This window comes from Sphaerodactylus townsendi, linkage group LG06, assembly GCF_021028975.2.
Source record: "Sphaerodactylus townsendi isolate TG3544 linkage group LG06, MPM_Stown_v2.3, whole genome shotgun sequence".
Classification (NCBI taxonomy): Eukaryota; Metazoa; Chordata; class Lepidosauria; order Squamata; family Sphaerodactylidae; genus Sphaerodactylus; species Sphaerodactylus townsendi.
In genome coordinates, this window is record NC_059430.1 from 47,119,435 (window position 1) to 47,134,861 (window position 15,427).

The 15,427-nt window shown below is 42.0% G+C and overlaps 1 protein-coding gene across 1 annotated transcript in view; it reads left to right on the plus strand.

Moving 5' to 3' along the window:
* CCDC38 (coiled-coil domain containing 38) overlaps positions 1–15,427 on the plus strand; it is a 34,182-nt gene that overhangs the window by 8,146 nt on the left and 10,609 nt on the right. Inside the window, exons 3-9 of the mRNA XM_048501546.1 lie at positions 412–568; positions 3,845–3,912; positions 7,723–7,886; positions 9,833–9,913; positions 11,303–11,499; positions 13,209–13,313; positions 15,182–15,278. Coding sequence (XP_048357503.1) covers positions 412–568; positions 3,845–3,912; positions 7,723–7,886; positions 9,833–9,913; positions 11,303–11,499; positions 13,209–13,313; positions 15,182–15,278 — 869 coding nt within the window. The remainder of the gene's footprint in view (positions 1–411; positions 569–3,844; positions 3,913–7,722; positions 7,887–9,832; positions 9,914–11,302; positions 11,500–13,208; positions 13,314–15,181; positions 15,279–15,427) is intronic.

The window sequence follows — 15,427 nt, forward strand, 5'->3', positions numbered from 1 at the left end:
CTGGGTGTGTTCAGGTTTGTGTGTTGGGGCATGTTCTATAATGTGATGGTGACTTTGAGATGACCTGGTGCAAAAAAATGTTGTTTGGTCATGGTGGGGGGGGGGCGCAAAACTCAGATTTTGTCCCGGGCTCCATTTTCCCTAGCTATGCCACTGATACACCTGCCAATGCTCAGGTACAGTTTGTGGGAGGTATGCTTATGTTATTCATAGTAGGTTGTTTGTACCAAATGTTATATGGTTTTCTAAGATGAATCTGGAGAATACCTTTATGTGAAAGTGACTCCTTTAGTAGAATTTAATGTGAATATTTATAAACCCAAGTTTTGCTCCTCATAAATTTGAAGCCTACATTTGATTTTAAAAAGGAGAAGCTAAGAACTGGATCCTAAACATGCTTTTCAATTTCAGGTCAGGTCAAATCAGCATTCTTTGAAGGTGTATGAAAAGAGTACCATTTCATCAAGAGCAAGGGCTCGAAAAGCTATACGACAGCTGGAGGGTGCTATTGAAAGAGAAACAGAAAAAGACACTCCCAGTTTGAACTGGGCTCTTGCTTTTGCAAAATGTAAGTGTGTGGGTGTGAGTGTGTGAGAGAGAGAGGTGCCATCAACTGACTTATGGCAACCTCATGGGGTTTTCAAGGTAAGAGCCTCCTGGGTTCTCCAGATCAGAATCTGATGCTCTTAACCACTATAGTACTCTGGCTCCTTTATTGTCAGTATGCTCAGATACAAAATGATCAGTTTGAGTGTCTTTGTGCTGAAGTCTGTGCATTCAGTTTTCATTTAAAATCTGTTGAAAACTGTTATGTGAAGTTCAGTTCATAGATCAATTTGCTTCTCCAGATGTTCAGAGCATTCCCATTTTCTACCAGCATGGCCAATTGGCCATGCTGACAGAGGCTGATGGGAATTGTAGTCTCCTGAACATCTGAGAGCCGTGAGGTTCCTACCCCTAGGATCAGAATCCTGCAGCCTGAATTAGGAGTCTGGTTTCTCCCATCAGTTCTCACCAGCATGGCCAATTGGCTACGCTGGGACAGAGGTTGATGGGAATTGTAGTTCCTGAACATCTGGAGAGCCAGGTTCCTACCCTGTCATAGACCAGGGGTAGGGAACCTGCGGCTCTCCAGATGTTCAGGAACTACAATTCCCATCAGCCCCTACCAGCATGGCCAATTGGCCATGCTGACGAAAACTGATAGGGTGTAGTTCCTGGTATCTGGAAAACCTGGAGATTCTGTCATGTTAACCCTTACCCAAAATATCTCCTGATTTTAATCTCATAAGCATCTAGTGGTAAGATTTCTGGAACGTACTGGTTAAAGTATATACATTTAGATATGAGTTAAGATTTAAATTTAAAAGAAGACATACACAATAATGTATTATTTCTTCTGAAATAGGATCATTTCACCATTAAGTGATATTTCACTGGCTCAATTCAGCCATCAAGGTCAATTGTGTCTTGTGCTAACCATAGCTGAGAATCCAACATAAACTTTGAAATTCCAGATAATCAAGAAAACTCTGATGGAGCTGCTTGTCTACTTTCATCTCCTGTCTACTCAGCATTTCTGTCACTGAGTGCTGCAGTTTCCGGAGACAAAACAACAGTGGCAGTTGTGGTTTATCTATTCATATATCACATCATTTAGTTCAAATGGGCAGGGAGATGGCTAAAGCACTGCTGGCAGGAAACATGTGTCAGGTCTACAAACTCATTCAACACAGAACTCTGGATTTTGCAACTCAGAATTCTTTATTGAAATGAACACGTGTACCTGGCTTTGCAAGCTAGTTCTGACCCCTTGCATATCTGACCCTTGCTTTATTCCCTCCTATGCCCACACATCCCCTTGTCCCAGGTAGTTGCAGTGATAGGAGGCCATCTGCCATCCGCCCTTCCTGGGAAGGCACCAGAGATGCTTCTAGTTATCTATAGTTGCCAGCATGAAAGAAGGAGAGAGACAGAACCATTAATCCAAAGAGGGTCTGTATAAATGGTACAGAAAGAACAACCATTAAGCAACCATTAAGCAAGCACTCTGACAACTTGTGCCAAATCAGAAAGAATGCTCTGTAGAGCCCATTTTAAAACTTATGAGCTGGCAGTGATTTTATCACCAATGCACTATAATTTCTATGTAAGATCACTGGCCATAATGCTTGGAGTGGGTTATCACCAATATGCTGAAGAGATGCAGATTTATACCTCATTATCCAATCCTCTGGAGACAGCTATGAAGTCACTGTCTCAAGACTGGTCAGCTGGTCAAGAATAAACAAACAGAAGCTGAATGAAGACAAGACAGAGTTTATGCTGGTTAGGAAAGCAAAATGTTTGGCTGGTGCTGGTAAATTCCATAGTAGATCAGAGTATGAGCTTGGGAGCGCCTTCTTTCAATTACATCTAGCTTGTAAACTGGCCCCTTATCTAGATCCTGCTGACCTGACTTTTACGATATGCACATAACACATACCTGCAGTGCACGACTGCTGTCTGTTTCCTTCTAGGCCCAATTCAGAGTGCTGGTTGTTACCTTTAAAGCTCTTCATGGGCTAGGGTCCTGATAGTTACCAAAATCCCATCTTGTATATGCCAGTTACGTTCTTCAGACAATCTCCTCTTTCAGCAGGATCATGGGCCTTTCTTCATGATGTGCCTGGTCCTTTGGAATAGCTTACCAAAATGGGTGGGAAGGGTACCTTCAATTGCTACATATAGGCGGGTATGTAACCCTAACCCCTTAATTCTTATGTATGTCTGAATTACTCATTAATCTGTTTAGTGCAGTTAATTTTACTGCTATTTATGTCATCCCAACTTAGTTGCTGTATTATTAATTGCTTTGAGATGAGGTGGAATATATATTTTAAATGAAAATAAATCAGTAAATCGCCCCGTCTTGAATCTTTCATTTCTGGGGAAGGTAATTGAGAGAGTGTTGTTGGAGCAGCTTCAGGGCTTTCTGGATGACACATCGGCTTTCGATCCCTTCCAGTCCAGCTTCCTTCCAGTCCGGCTTCTGGCTTCCCATATGTCCTGGTTCGACCACTGCATTCGGCAGAGGCCAATTTACTGGAGGTCCCTGGCCCCTCAATGATGCGGCTGGCCTCCACTCGGGCCAGGGCCTTTATGGCCCTGGCGCCGGCCTGGTGGAACACTCTCCCTCCAGCTGTCCAGGCCCTGCGGGACCTTGGTGATTTCCGCAGGGCCTGTAAGACTGAGTTGTTCCACTGGGCCTTTGGAGAGACCAGCCACTGAGTGTGCCCGCCCCTCCCCTCTGTTCCATGGGTCCCTAACATCATCAGGACCCATTGTCTTCCCCCCTCCTTTTTCTAGGAGGGTTTAAGTTTAGGTAAGGTTTTCCATGAGACGCCTATCTTAGGAAATAACTGCTGTTTTAATTGTATTTATGATAATTGTACTGACAGTGATTTTATGTATGCTGTTTTTATGTTGTACGCCGCCCAGAGCCCTTCGGGGATGGGGCGGTATACTAAATCAAATTAATAACAACAACAATAATAATAATAATAAATCATGAACTGTAAACTCACAGAACATTGTTCTTCTGTGTCTATAGCCAAGCATTTTTCATTTTAGATATTATCTGAAATCATGATTAAGATTCTGGAATCACAGTTCAATATGTTCTAAATTAATCCAGTATATGTGAGATCCTATTCAGTCATTCTTGTGAGGGGTGGGGGTGGAATAATAATTCCAAAATGTTTATTGTCAGTCATATAAATTCCTTGAAAGTTAATGTAATTTCTTTAAACCTGCAAACTGAAGAGATTTAAGAAATTAAGCTAATAATCCTAATTTTTTAAAGGTTGCCAAAGTGACAAGCAGTCTATATTAGATTACATCAATGAACAAAAGATGCTCTTTCTGTTGGAGGTAAGTTTTAGTTCTTTTAACTGATATCTTTAACGAAAGGGGAATGTGGTCCTCAATCAATGAGAGTAACTTTGTGTACCTAAGTAATTAGTGGTAAAGTAAAAGCGTCAGTTTTGGGTGTCAACAAAAATTGCAGAAGAATTGCAGAATTGCATAAAATAGAGTTTGAATCATGTGACTTGTACTGTAGCAAGCTAAACAGGTTTAATGTATCAGTATTTCACATTCAAAATTGCCTGCTCCAACTGTTAATGGGCATAATAAAGGTTTTTTAAAAAGCTACAGCTGCAAAATAATCTTGTCTGTAAAATCTGTGACCCATCTGCAGTTGCATTGAGCTCCAGAATATAGTAAGGGGGAAAGAGTAGTGGATCCCTGTTGAAGAGCACAGGAAAATCTTTGAATTGGGGAAGAGGTCTCATATTGGGTTAAAAAAATTAGAAACCATCTTTGGTCTTTGTACATACATTTATGAGTATTTTCAAAACAGTAAGTTATATCGGATTGTTTCTACAGCATCAGGAGCCATTTTCAGCTATGGTGTGAGTGCACGGGGGTGGGATAAGAAAGTTATGTGTTGCATTTAGAAATCATTCCATCCATGGAAATGCTGTAGGTAAGGGGCTGTCCCAGTCCCCCAAGCAGTAGGAAGCTGACATAGTGAACATTTTCACAGTAATATGTGAATCTTTGTGTGATTCTTTAAAATGTCAGATAGAAGGCAGGCACATGTAATTTGTATAAGCATTCTGATCAGTGTAGCATTTGTATTACAAAAACTGCTTGAAGCTTTGTGCGAAAACATCCAAAAAAGTTTGATTATATTTTGTTTTGATACTAATGTATACGTTTTTAAAAATGTATTTATGAAGGATTTTAGACTCCCACATTTTCTGATTTGGATAGCCCAGGAATTCTTGTAGAACTTGAAAGCTAAGCAGAGTCAGCTCTGGTTAGTACTTGGATGGGAGACCACCAAGGAAGTCTACAGTTGCTTTTTCAGAAGAAGGCAATAGCAAACCATTATTGTTCCTCTCTTGCCTTGGAAATAATTATGGGGTTGCTATAAGTTGGCTGTGACTTGATGCAGAATTTTTTAAACATCCATTACTGCTTATTTCAATCCTAATGTTGCATACTGAAAGTTATGAGTGAAGTTGAATGGTGATTACATGACTGACTTAAGAAGATATAGTAACTAGAAAGTTTTTTGTCCCTTTGGAATAAAGTTGATCCAAGAAGCCATCTGTGACTCTGTGTTAATCATAATAAATGCCAAGTACAGGTAATAGAATAGTGACAGCACAATTTTAAACTCTTATTTCTGTGCTCAGCACAATAGCTAACAGGATCAGTGGAGGGAAAGGTGGAAAGCCTCAGTATGGGGCTCAGGCAAGCTAAAATTGATACTAAATCATTTATGACCCATTTAAAACAATTAAAACAAGATCTTGCTGTATAATGGTATGCTTGAGTAAAGTCAGAATAAACACAGAATGTCAGTATTGGTCATTTTTGCTGATGAAGTAAAGCAGATTCTCTGCAGACATCTTGAAAATGTGCAAGCATTGCATGTGAAGATGTAAAGGACATTTCTTTGGGAATCTGATGTAATAGGGAAAAAATGCATCACATATGATTATTGAAAGATCAGTCCTAATCGGATACCTTTTATTCAGTAAGGCATCATTCCATTTCATATGTAAATGAGAATTCTGCCACTGTTATTCTTTCCCTGCCACCATAATAATCCCTTACGATATAATTTGGGTGATATATACACTAGGTTGTATCATTGTTTCTCTTTATTCATATTGGAATAATGACTATGAATCTCTTTTTCTTACTGAAAAGAATTGATTACCTTTAATTTTACTTCAGCAGTATGGAAAAAAAATTTAACAAAATGTTATGTTAAAAAATTGGTGAAACCTTAGCTTAGTCAGTGGCATACATTCCAGTGACATCAACTATACTAGAATTTCAATCAGATGTCAGGACAAGTATAAAAACTGAATATTCATTATCTCATTACATGAAAACTGGAATCCCACCTAGACTTTTGTAGGCACAGGGAGGAGGGTACTTTTCACTGGTACCCCTCCCATGAGACACCTTCATTTTCTCCCTAAGTTACTCATGGGAATCCCTGTTTCTTGAGAATTTTAGACTGCCACAAGAGGGAGAAATTGGCAAAATCACCCTCTTTCCCTGTACCCAGTGGCGAAGCTACAACAGGGACATCCAGGGACACTTGACCCGGGCGCCCCACATTCAAGTCACATGGGGAATGCACAATTGCCCCCAAACCCCTCCCCCTTCCTGCCTCGCCTGGCCTCACCCCAACAGACTGCTCCCGGCAGAGCCGGCTGAAAGAACAGTCTGTTAGGGACTGCTCCTTCTGCTGGCTGAAAGAGAAATCACTGCTCTTTCAGCCAGCAGAGGGAGTAGTCCCGAACAGACTGCTCTTTCAGCCGGCTCTGCCGGGAGCAGTCTGTTGGGGTGGGGGCAGGCCAAGGAGGGAAGGAGGCCAGACCCTGCCAGGCTGCCCCAGACCACTGTGGCACCAAAGGTAAGTGGGGGCATGAGGGAGGGGCACAGTCTGGGCCCATCGGAAGCCTCTCCTCCCCCACCCCAAACGCCCAGCCGGGCCTGCAGGGGCCCTGCAGAAGCCTCCCTTCCCTCCTCCCCCACCCCAAAGGCCCAGCCGAGCCTGCAGGGGCCCTGCAGAAGTCTCCCCTCCCTCCCCACTCACCCCTGCATGGACGGCTAAGGGGGACTTTCTCGCCCCTGCAAGAGCGAGCATCAGGCTTGCTCGGCTCTGCAAGAGCGAGAGACCAACCTTTCTCCTGGGAAAACTGTCCCAGTCCCCATGCCCTGCCATGTTACTCTGCCAATGTTACTACTCCCAGCCTTCCCCCCATCCCCAGCAGTCTGTCTGTGCCCATGGATGACAGGATCCATGGACAAAGACAGCTCTCCCCCCTCCCCAATCCCCAGCAGTCTGTCTGTGCCCATGGATGACAGGATCCATGAACAGAGACAGCTCTTTCAGCCCCCCCCCCCCATCCCAGCAATCTGACTCTGCCCATGGATCACAGTATTCATGGACAGATCAAGCTCCCCCACCAGCCCCTTTTAGAATAGTCGGATGCAAAAAAATCATTGTTTGGTGGGGGGCAGTCACCGGCGGGGAGAGGGCACAAAACTCAGATTTTGCCCCAGGCTCCATTTTCCCTAGCTTCGCCCGTGCCTGTACCACAGAAAACTTCACGAGATCCAAACCAAATTCTTCTTGAACCAGAAATTCAAATGTGTATGCATACAAATACACATGCACAGAATCTTGAGCAACCCTAGTTATTTCCTTAAATTAATTCATGTATGCAGTAGAATTCAGAAGAAAAATAAAACAGAAGCTGCACCAGTGAAACAGTGTGTATGTGAGGGCTCTTCTTCTGGATCAAGGCTAACTTGTTGCTTAAGGAGTGCCTCCTTGAGTGCCACATTTGTGATAGGCAGGGTGTGCATTTTGTAAATAAATAAATAAAACTTATCTGTATTGTTCCTGGTCTTAGTGTACTTCAGCACTATGGGTAATCTGTAGCAAGTACTAGCACTCTAGGTTTTATGAAAGAAAACAGGATTTTTAGCACCACTGCCAAGGCTGAGATAAAATGGATCAATTATCACCAAGCCCCTGATATAGTGTCCCAGGAGATAAATTATCTGCCCTCACATAACCTGACTTACTAGCTCACTTGAACATATCTTTTGGTACATGATTTTTTTTTGTAATTGATTTCTTAGTACAGAGTAAAAGTGAAACAGTCCACTATGACAAAGCTGGAGAAACTGGCTGCAAAGGAAGAACGAAGGGCCAAAATTGCTGAAACAAAACTGGAAGAAGATACACTTGCATTTGAGGAGTTTCTCAGAGACAATGATAGAAGTTCTGTGGATGCCCTTAAATTGTTAGACACTGTTACAATTTCTGTTATTCTTGTCTTGATTTAGTATATATATATACAGTGCTCAAACGGAGATGACATAAATAACACGATTGATTTCCATGAAACAGTATTCACAGGATGGAGACCGTGGCCCTTGGCTGTGAACTCCATCACAGAAAGCTGTATTTACATGCAATAAAGCTGCCTGGGAGAAGGTTTTCCTAGTTGGAGGTTCTCCCAGTTAAACTTATCAGCATGTGACTGAGGACTCACCTTTAAAAGTATTTGCTGCCTCCATTCTTGCTCTGTAGTTCCATGTGGAACTGTAGTTCTGTAGTTCCTTCCACTTTGCTCTTTATGAGCAACTAAAAAACTGCTGGCAATAGACATATAGACACTGGAAGCAGATGGCTCTCCAGCCATTTTTTATTTCCTGAAAGAGCATGGAGTGGATGGGAGGGAAAGTCGATGCTCCAGATGTGTGGGGCTGCAGAGTGGAATGGGGGCAGGAAGTACTTTTAATGGTAACTCTTCTGTCACATGTCTGACAAAAGTTGGGTTTTTCCCAACCAAATTCTCATCAGGCATCTGATGAAATGTACCTTGGTTAGATCCTGCAGTTAGTTCCACCTCTAGAAAGGCTGCAAATATCCCCCATTTTACACTGTAAGCAGCTGTTGCAGGTATGGGTCTGTTCAGTTTCCTGTGTAGAATTTGACATAGGATGTGTATTTTCTGTTATTAATACAGGCAGCCCACCCCCCCCCGTAGTTTTGATTTGAAAACTATGCCCACCAGACTTTCAAACCTTCCTGTCATTGGTCAATGAACCCTTTCTGCCAGTTTTAAAGAGAGAGACTCTCCCAGCTGAATTTTGTGTTCTGGGGAGTAAGCTTTTGTCTAGTCCTTCCTACTGTTGGCCATTTTCACATAGGTTATTTGCACTGGGTTGTAGCTGTTGGGAAGCATTTTTTCTGCTTCTCCACAACATTGTGGTGCATTCATGTACCTCTTTTTTCCAAACTTTATTCCAAACCTGCTTTGCTACAAAATTTTGAGAAAGGTCACATTGAAGTCTGAATGGCTGCCAGGAAAACAAAAACTTCCCTGCCCACATGGTAGCCATTTCCGCCCCCTCCCTCCCTCCCTCCCTCCCTCTCTCTCTCTCTCTCTCTCTCTCTCTCTCTCTCTCTCTCTCTCTCACACACACACACACACACACACACACACACACACACACACACACACACACACACACACACAAACCACCCACGCTTCTAATAATGGAGCTTTTTGTTTGTTAATCAGCAACTGAATATTGTTATATCATGATAGCAATCTGTGTATCAGGTTCTCTGAACCCCCATATTTTATTTTAAGGAAGTTTCCAGCTCTTTTTATTGTAGAGATGTAAAAGCATATCTCTAAAACAAAAGAGGATAGACAATTATTTTAAAAGCAATTAAAACTTGGAATTCAGAGAACCTAAGGCATAGATTGCTATAGCATTATAGTGCTGTAACTATGAAATGGCTGAAAAAAACAACTTTAAAAGGCTAGGGGGGCTCAGAAAAGATATAGGGGAACTTGCCATATGGAAACCCAATACTACTGTGCTGTACTAGCAGCTGCATCAGCAATGGGGAAATTACATCAGCCTATCCCCATGTGGAATACACCTTTCATGCAGATATAATGCTGGGACTCTTTGTTCCATGAGCAAATTCTAAGAAGGCATTCCAGCTGCCTAATTAATAACCATAGTGGAAAAGTACAAAATTTGTATAGGCTTCTGAACCTTTTGGTTTGGAAAATGAATAGCATGGGGGCAGAATGGAGGGAGAAAAAGACTGTGTATCTTTCACAATATGATAATAGACCTGTGTTTCAGGGGAACAGAACAGATATATATGCTCTCTCTCCAAACACACACGCACATAGAGTTAATAACAAATGTGTTGTTTTAGAGCAACTCAAGAAGCAAAATCTAAATTAGAACTGACAGCTGAAGTGAATGCAGCAATGAATGAGGTGTTCACAATTAAAAGGTGAGCTTTTTGTTTTGCATATTTTGTGATCCAGACTTTTGTTTGCCAAGCCAACCAATTTCGATCCTCTTCCCAAGCCTTGTTCTCTGTGCCTCCATCTACAGAAGTGAAGGCAAACTGCATGTTACCTGTGACACTAGTCAGAGTGGGATTCTCCATCTCATGTTTGTGGTACATGGAGCCCCATAAAGAGGCAAATATGGCATCTCCCTATGGCTGTTTCAACTTGGGAAAATGACCTAGGAGGGAAGGCTGAAACTCCTCCTCCCTCAATGTTTTCCTGAGCCAAACTGGCCCCAGCACTATTGGGAATGTTAGTTCCTTGGCGTCATATCCATCTACAAATGGGATGCAGTGCGTGTCATTTTTACCAGTGAGCAGCCCCATGCAGGTCTGTGAAAAAGTGGCTTATACATTTTCTAAATGGGGAAAGTGATTTCCCAAGTTGATTCTCATTGTGGTCCTATTAACCTGCAGTGAAGAAGCAACAATGTTTATTAAACAAACAAGAAATATTGCAGCTGATGTTTTCATGAACCTTGGGGGCTGGATCCAAACAATCCACAGTCAGAAAGAAAATAGCTGGCAATGACAAAGTTGATGCCTCACTCTGATAGATTTTATACCAGTTCTTGTATTTCTTCATCCTTGACCAGAGTAATATCTTTGACTTTAGCTATACTCTTTTTATACAATGCTCTCTTGTGATAGTCTTTAGCATTTTATAGACCTGGAATTCCCATTTAACAACCCCCTGGTTACAGTCTGTGACATCACAGGCAAGTGACATTAAGAGGGGAAGACAGAATTATGACTTTACTAGTGTTGAGACCAGGGCAGCAAGCCAAGAGCACCAGGAACAGGAAATTCAAGCCAAGAACCAGAGCTCTGGAGGAATCCTTGCTGCTGATATGTGACCTCTTCTTGTCTTCTCAGCATGAGAATTAAAAAGAGGAAAGTAGTACAGCAAGCTAGGTCTCTGTGCACAGTAGGAGGGCCTCCCAAATACTTCTAAAATGGTGTCAGGATTTTTATAGAGCACCCTGATGAAACCACTTCTTTCTCCCATTTTTCTTTTCCTGTTGATGATCAGCTGCAGTCAACATTCTTTAACTCTCGGAGAGCAATAAGCATTCTCCACTTTTGTCACACCATTTTATTTCATTTTCTAAAAACCTACAGAATAATATTTTTCTTGATAATGGAAATTTCTGCAAGTATGCACAGATTACTTTTTGTGGCTGGCTCTATTTCACTGGCTTACTGATAGATAGGGACCATCATGTTTGCTGTAACATAGAATGATATAAGGAATGGCCAGCAGCTGAAGTTTATGACATTTTAAAAATTCACAAATTATTTGTCAGTTGTTAACTTGAACATTTGCAGTGAGATTACAGACACCGAAGATATTCTGAGGCGGTATTTATCTTATGAAAAATTTTTGATGAGAGTTTCTCCTAAAGAGTGGCAAGAAAAGCAACTGGAAAAAAGAGGGAAATGGAAAGCAGAGAAGAGAAGAATATCAAAACCTGAAAAACCTAGTTTAAAATCACAGCCTTCTGCTATATTCAGCTGCAAATTGAGTAAGTATTCTTTTTTACCACAATCCATAGAACTGGTTTGCACTGTAGCCCTGTCTTTGCTTCATCCTGCAGTACATAATATATAGTGCCACCCTAAGCACAATTTGACCCTTGTAAGCAGTGGTGGGGTTCATCAGGTTTGTACCAATTCGGCAAAACCGAATTGTTAAAATGGTGCTTGTAAACAACCAGTTGTTAAATTATTTGAATCCCACCACTGCTTGTAAGCCTATTGACTTCAATTAACTTAGAAGAGCATAACTTCCCTTGCACTAATAATTTCCTATTAAAGTAAGGGTAGTATAGTTTGAAATAGTACAAATCTCATTACTCATGGGCCCAAATCCTGTACAACGAGCAAAATTTTTCAAGATAGCTAAATATATGCAATAGTACAGTTTTTTACAGTTGTTGCAATATGGAGTAGGAGATGCAGCTGTGTCCAGCCTGCCTTAACAGCCCTGTTTTCTGTGCTCCTGCCTTCAGAGGTAAGGTGAGTGGCAACCAGAGATTATGGCTTCTTCAGTAGTGGCCTCTTTTTCTTGAGGCTTGCCTGGTGCCTTTGTTGCTTTCTTTTAGGTGCCAAGCCAAAACACTTCTATTCACCCAGGTTTTTAATTAAGATATTGATTTTTAAAAATACTATTTTAGTCTGGAGCAGCCTGAGTAGCTCAATCTTGCTAGGTAAGTAGGATTGGTCACAGTTAGTACTTGCACTAAGACTTCTAAGGAAGACTGGAGTTGCTATGCAAAGGAAGGCAATGACAAACCATGTGTCATTGAAAACCCCATAGTCGTAGGGTCACCATGAGAGTTGGCTGTGACTTGGTGACACGCAAGTATTATTAATTATGATAGTCTAGAAACTGTGCTCTAAGCTGTCAGTGGTCTGTTTTTGTGGTTTATGTTTTTATGCTTATGTACATTTTTTAAAGTTGGATTTTAAAATAATTAATACCTTTCAATGTTTGCTCTTTTACCTCAGGCAAGTTCCTGGCAAAGCAGCATAAATTTTTTCCAAATAAATACTGTAAAAAGTCAAGTTTCATGTTAGGAATTATTCAAAAACAGAGAAAATAAAATTGCTTGGATTGTAATATCTTTATGGAGCGTTGTTGTACAGCCCTATTTAAAATACTGAGCACAACATCAGAAAGGCTATTGTAGCACTATAACATGTGTAGAAAATTAGATGATGATGATGAAGAAGAGGTTGGGGCATTTATGTGCAAGCAAAGGCTAACATTTGATGCACTTTAGTTGGAAAAAGAAAACTAAGGAGAAACGTAATGTATTGTTACTGTGAAGAAAGGAAGAATTTTTTTCCTTTTTTCATGTCAAAATTTTTTGGAGCAAACTGATCAGTAGTATTGTATTACGTTCATATTTTAATACTAATATTCCAGTAGACTGGGGATATTTTGTCTAAAACCATTGTGCCATTTATATTTTAACTGAAGTTGATAAAGAAATGTATTTATGTTACAAATGGGCTTAGAGCAGTTCCTCTAGCAATCTCCTCATTTACTATAGTGCCCAGAAATTGATTGTACAGTATCTTGCTTAAGTAGACACATAAGTGGGAGTTCAATAAATTGACAGTGCAAGCAATTAGTACAGTCTTTTTTGTGCATTCCCACTTGTGCTAGAGCTCTAAGCAGAAAATTTATGCTGGATCCAACTGTTTGTTATTTGAATTGTACCTTTAGGCAAAAACATACCTTCTCCACATGGAAAGAACGTTTTAAGTGGGAAATCATCATCATTCTTTATTCCTGGTCCGGATGCAAAAAAGAAATTCTCAATAAGCTCAGGTAAGGAGAGAATGGCTATTTGGAAAATGGCAATCATACCAAACTCATGCCTGTATCAGAAGTTCAAGCTGAAAGGTGTTTGCTGAAATCAAGCAAGGGTTGGGCTGCAACTGGATTGGATCTCCACAGTATCTATGGCCGTTTCTGCACGGCCCCCTCGCGCCCCCACGCCGGCAGGAGTTCTGTCGGCGTGGGGGCGGGAGCCTGCTCGCACGCAAGCGTGCGAGCAGGCAACGGGGAGGCCGGCAGAAGGCAGGGCGGCTCCGCACGGAGCCGCCTCTGCAGCCTCTCCTTCATTGTGTCTTCCATCGGCCTGCGGTGGTGTCGCAGCCTCGCCCACGCTGCCCTCCGACCCCTGGAGGTCGGAGGACAGTGTGGCTGCGACGCCCCGCAGGTGACGAGGAAGACACAGTAAGTGGGAGGGAGAAAGCAGTCTTCCGGCGGCGCTTGGTTCGCACTGCGCCGCAGGAAGACGATTCTCCCCAACAACAACCCTTTAAAGGGTTGTTGTTTAGGGCGGCTTGACGCCGCCCTGGGGGGAGGGAAGAGGCGTCAGGTCGCCGCTGCTGCATTGCAGCAGCGGCGCCTGTGCGAACGGCGGCCTGGGGGCGCCTTTTTTGGCGCCCCCAGGCCGTCGTAAACGGGCCGTGCAGATACGGCCTATATGACTTGGTCAGGAAGGTAAAAGGAGATTCACTCTAATAATGCTCCTCTGCCATGAATATATATGTAGTCTAGACTCCATTGATGAGCCGTAGGTACCGTACGCCCCCCAAAAGGCTCATCTTGACTTCTTTAAACAGCAAAATTCTGTCACTGAAATAATAATATATATCTTTATTATTATTTGGATGTCTCCCCACTTCATGGATGCCCATTATCCAAATTTCATGAGGTGTTCTTCTCCTGCCTTAAGCACAATTTCCTTTTCGCACAGCTGCCCTTCATCCCAGGAAAGGCCTTCTTTTCCTGCCCTTAACAAACATGCTGTTGCTCACTTATTGCCATTTTCTGACTTCCTATGACTTTGTCCATGCGGGTGTGCGTTTTCCTTGTCAGCTGGCACTTCAGTTCAGTCCAGTCATCTAAAATTCCAAAGAAACAGCATCTGAAATTCCAAAGAAACAGCATCAGGCAAGCTGGTGTTGGGAGAGAATTCCACAACAGGAAAGGCTCCTAGGTAGCCACTGGTTTTGCTTCAGAAGATCTCACCACTGTCATGCATATTTCTTGTGTGAAAGTCTAAAGACAATGGTTTTATTGTCCTGTTTGCTGAATTATAATAGCATATGATACCTCTTTGTTTTTTATTTTCAATTTCAATGCTCAAAGAAACTGACTATAGGTTTTTTGAAAGTGGATCAAAAATAAATGTGAGTCACAGATCATCATTTCTAGGAAGGAAAAGATCTGCACTAAGGTACGGTCCAAAGCTTAATTTCTTGATCAAGAGTTATTTATTTGATCAATTTTACTATTTTTAAAAAATTGAGCAGCTGAACACAAATAAATGATGACCAAAAGTAATGGGTTGTATTTGCAAAGGGCAACCCAATGGTGGAGAGGGGGAAGCATATACGGGCCCATGTCGATTTGTTTGTTCACCCCATTGGCTGCAGACTTATGCCACACAGAAGTGTGGCGTAACTGCATTTTGTCCTATGGACAATTTTCAGGCAGCTGGGTTTTTTGTGTTTTACTTGCCTTCCTGCTCCACCTGAGAGTTTTTTTGAGGTGGCATGGTGGCGCAGCAGCAGCAGCGTCTCTGGATGCATCACCCTCTGGATTGGGCGTTTAGTAAAATACATTAGTAATGGAGAAATGAGAGATACTGAGGGTTTGTAGCTTTCCCATCTACATTTTTACAGAGGTAGAAATAGCCCAGACCAGCAGGAAGCTGGTTGAAGCTTGGAAGGTGTTTGTTTTATTGTGTTCGTTCTATGCCTTCTGGCTCTGGAGTTCAAGGTATGACATCTACTGAGAAGCGAAATGACAACCATGAAGGTCTTCAGTGTGCATCATCAGCATTATTGATGTTTAGGAAACCTCAAAAGTTACTATATTCGTGTCTTGAAAAACAGACCAATATGAAATTCTTCCAGTGCTTGACTAGT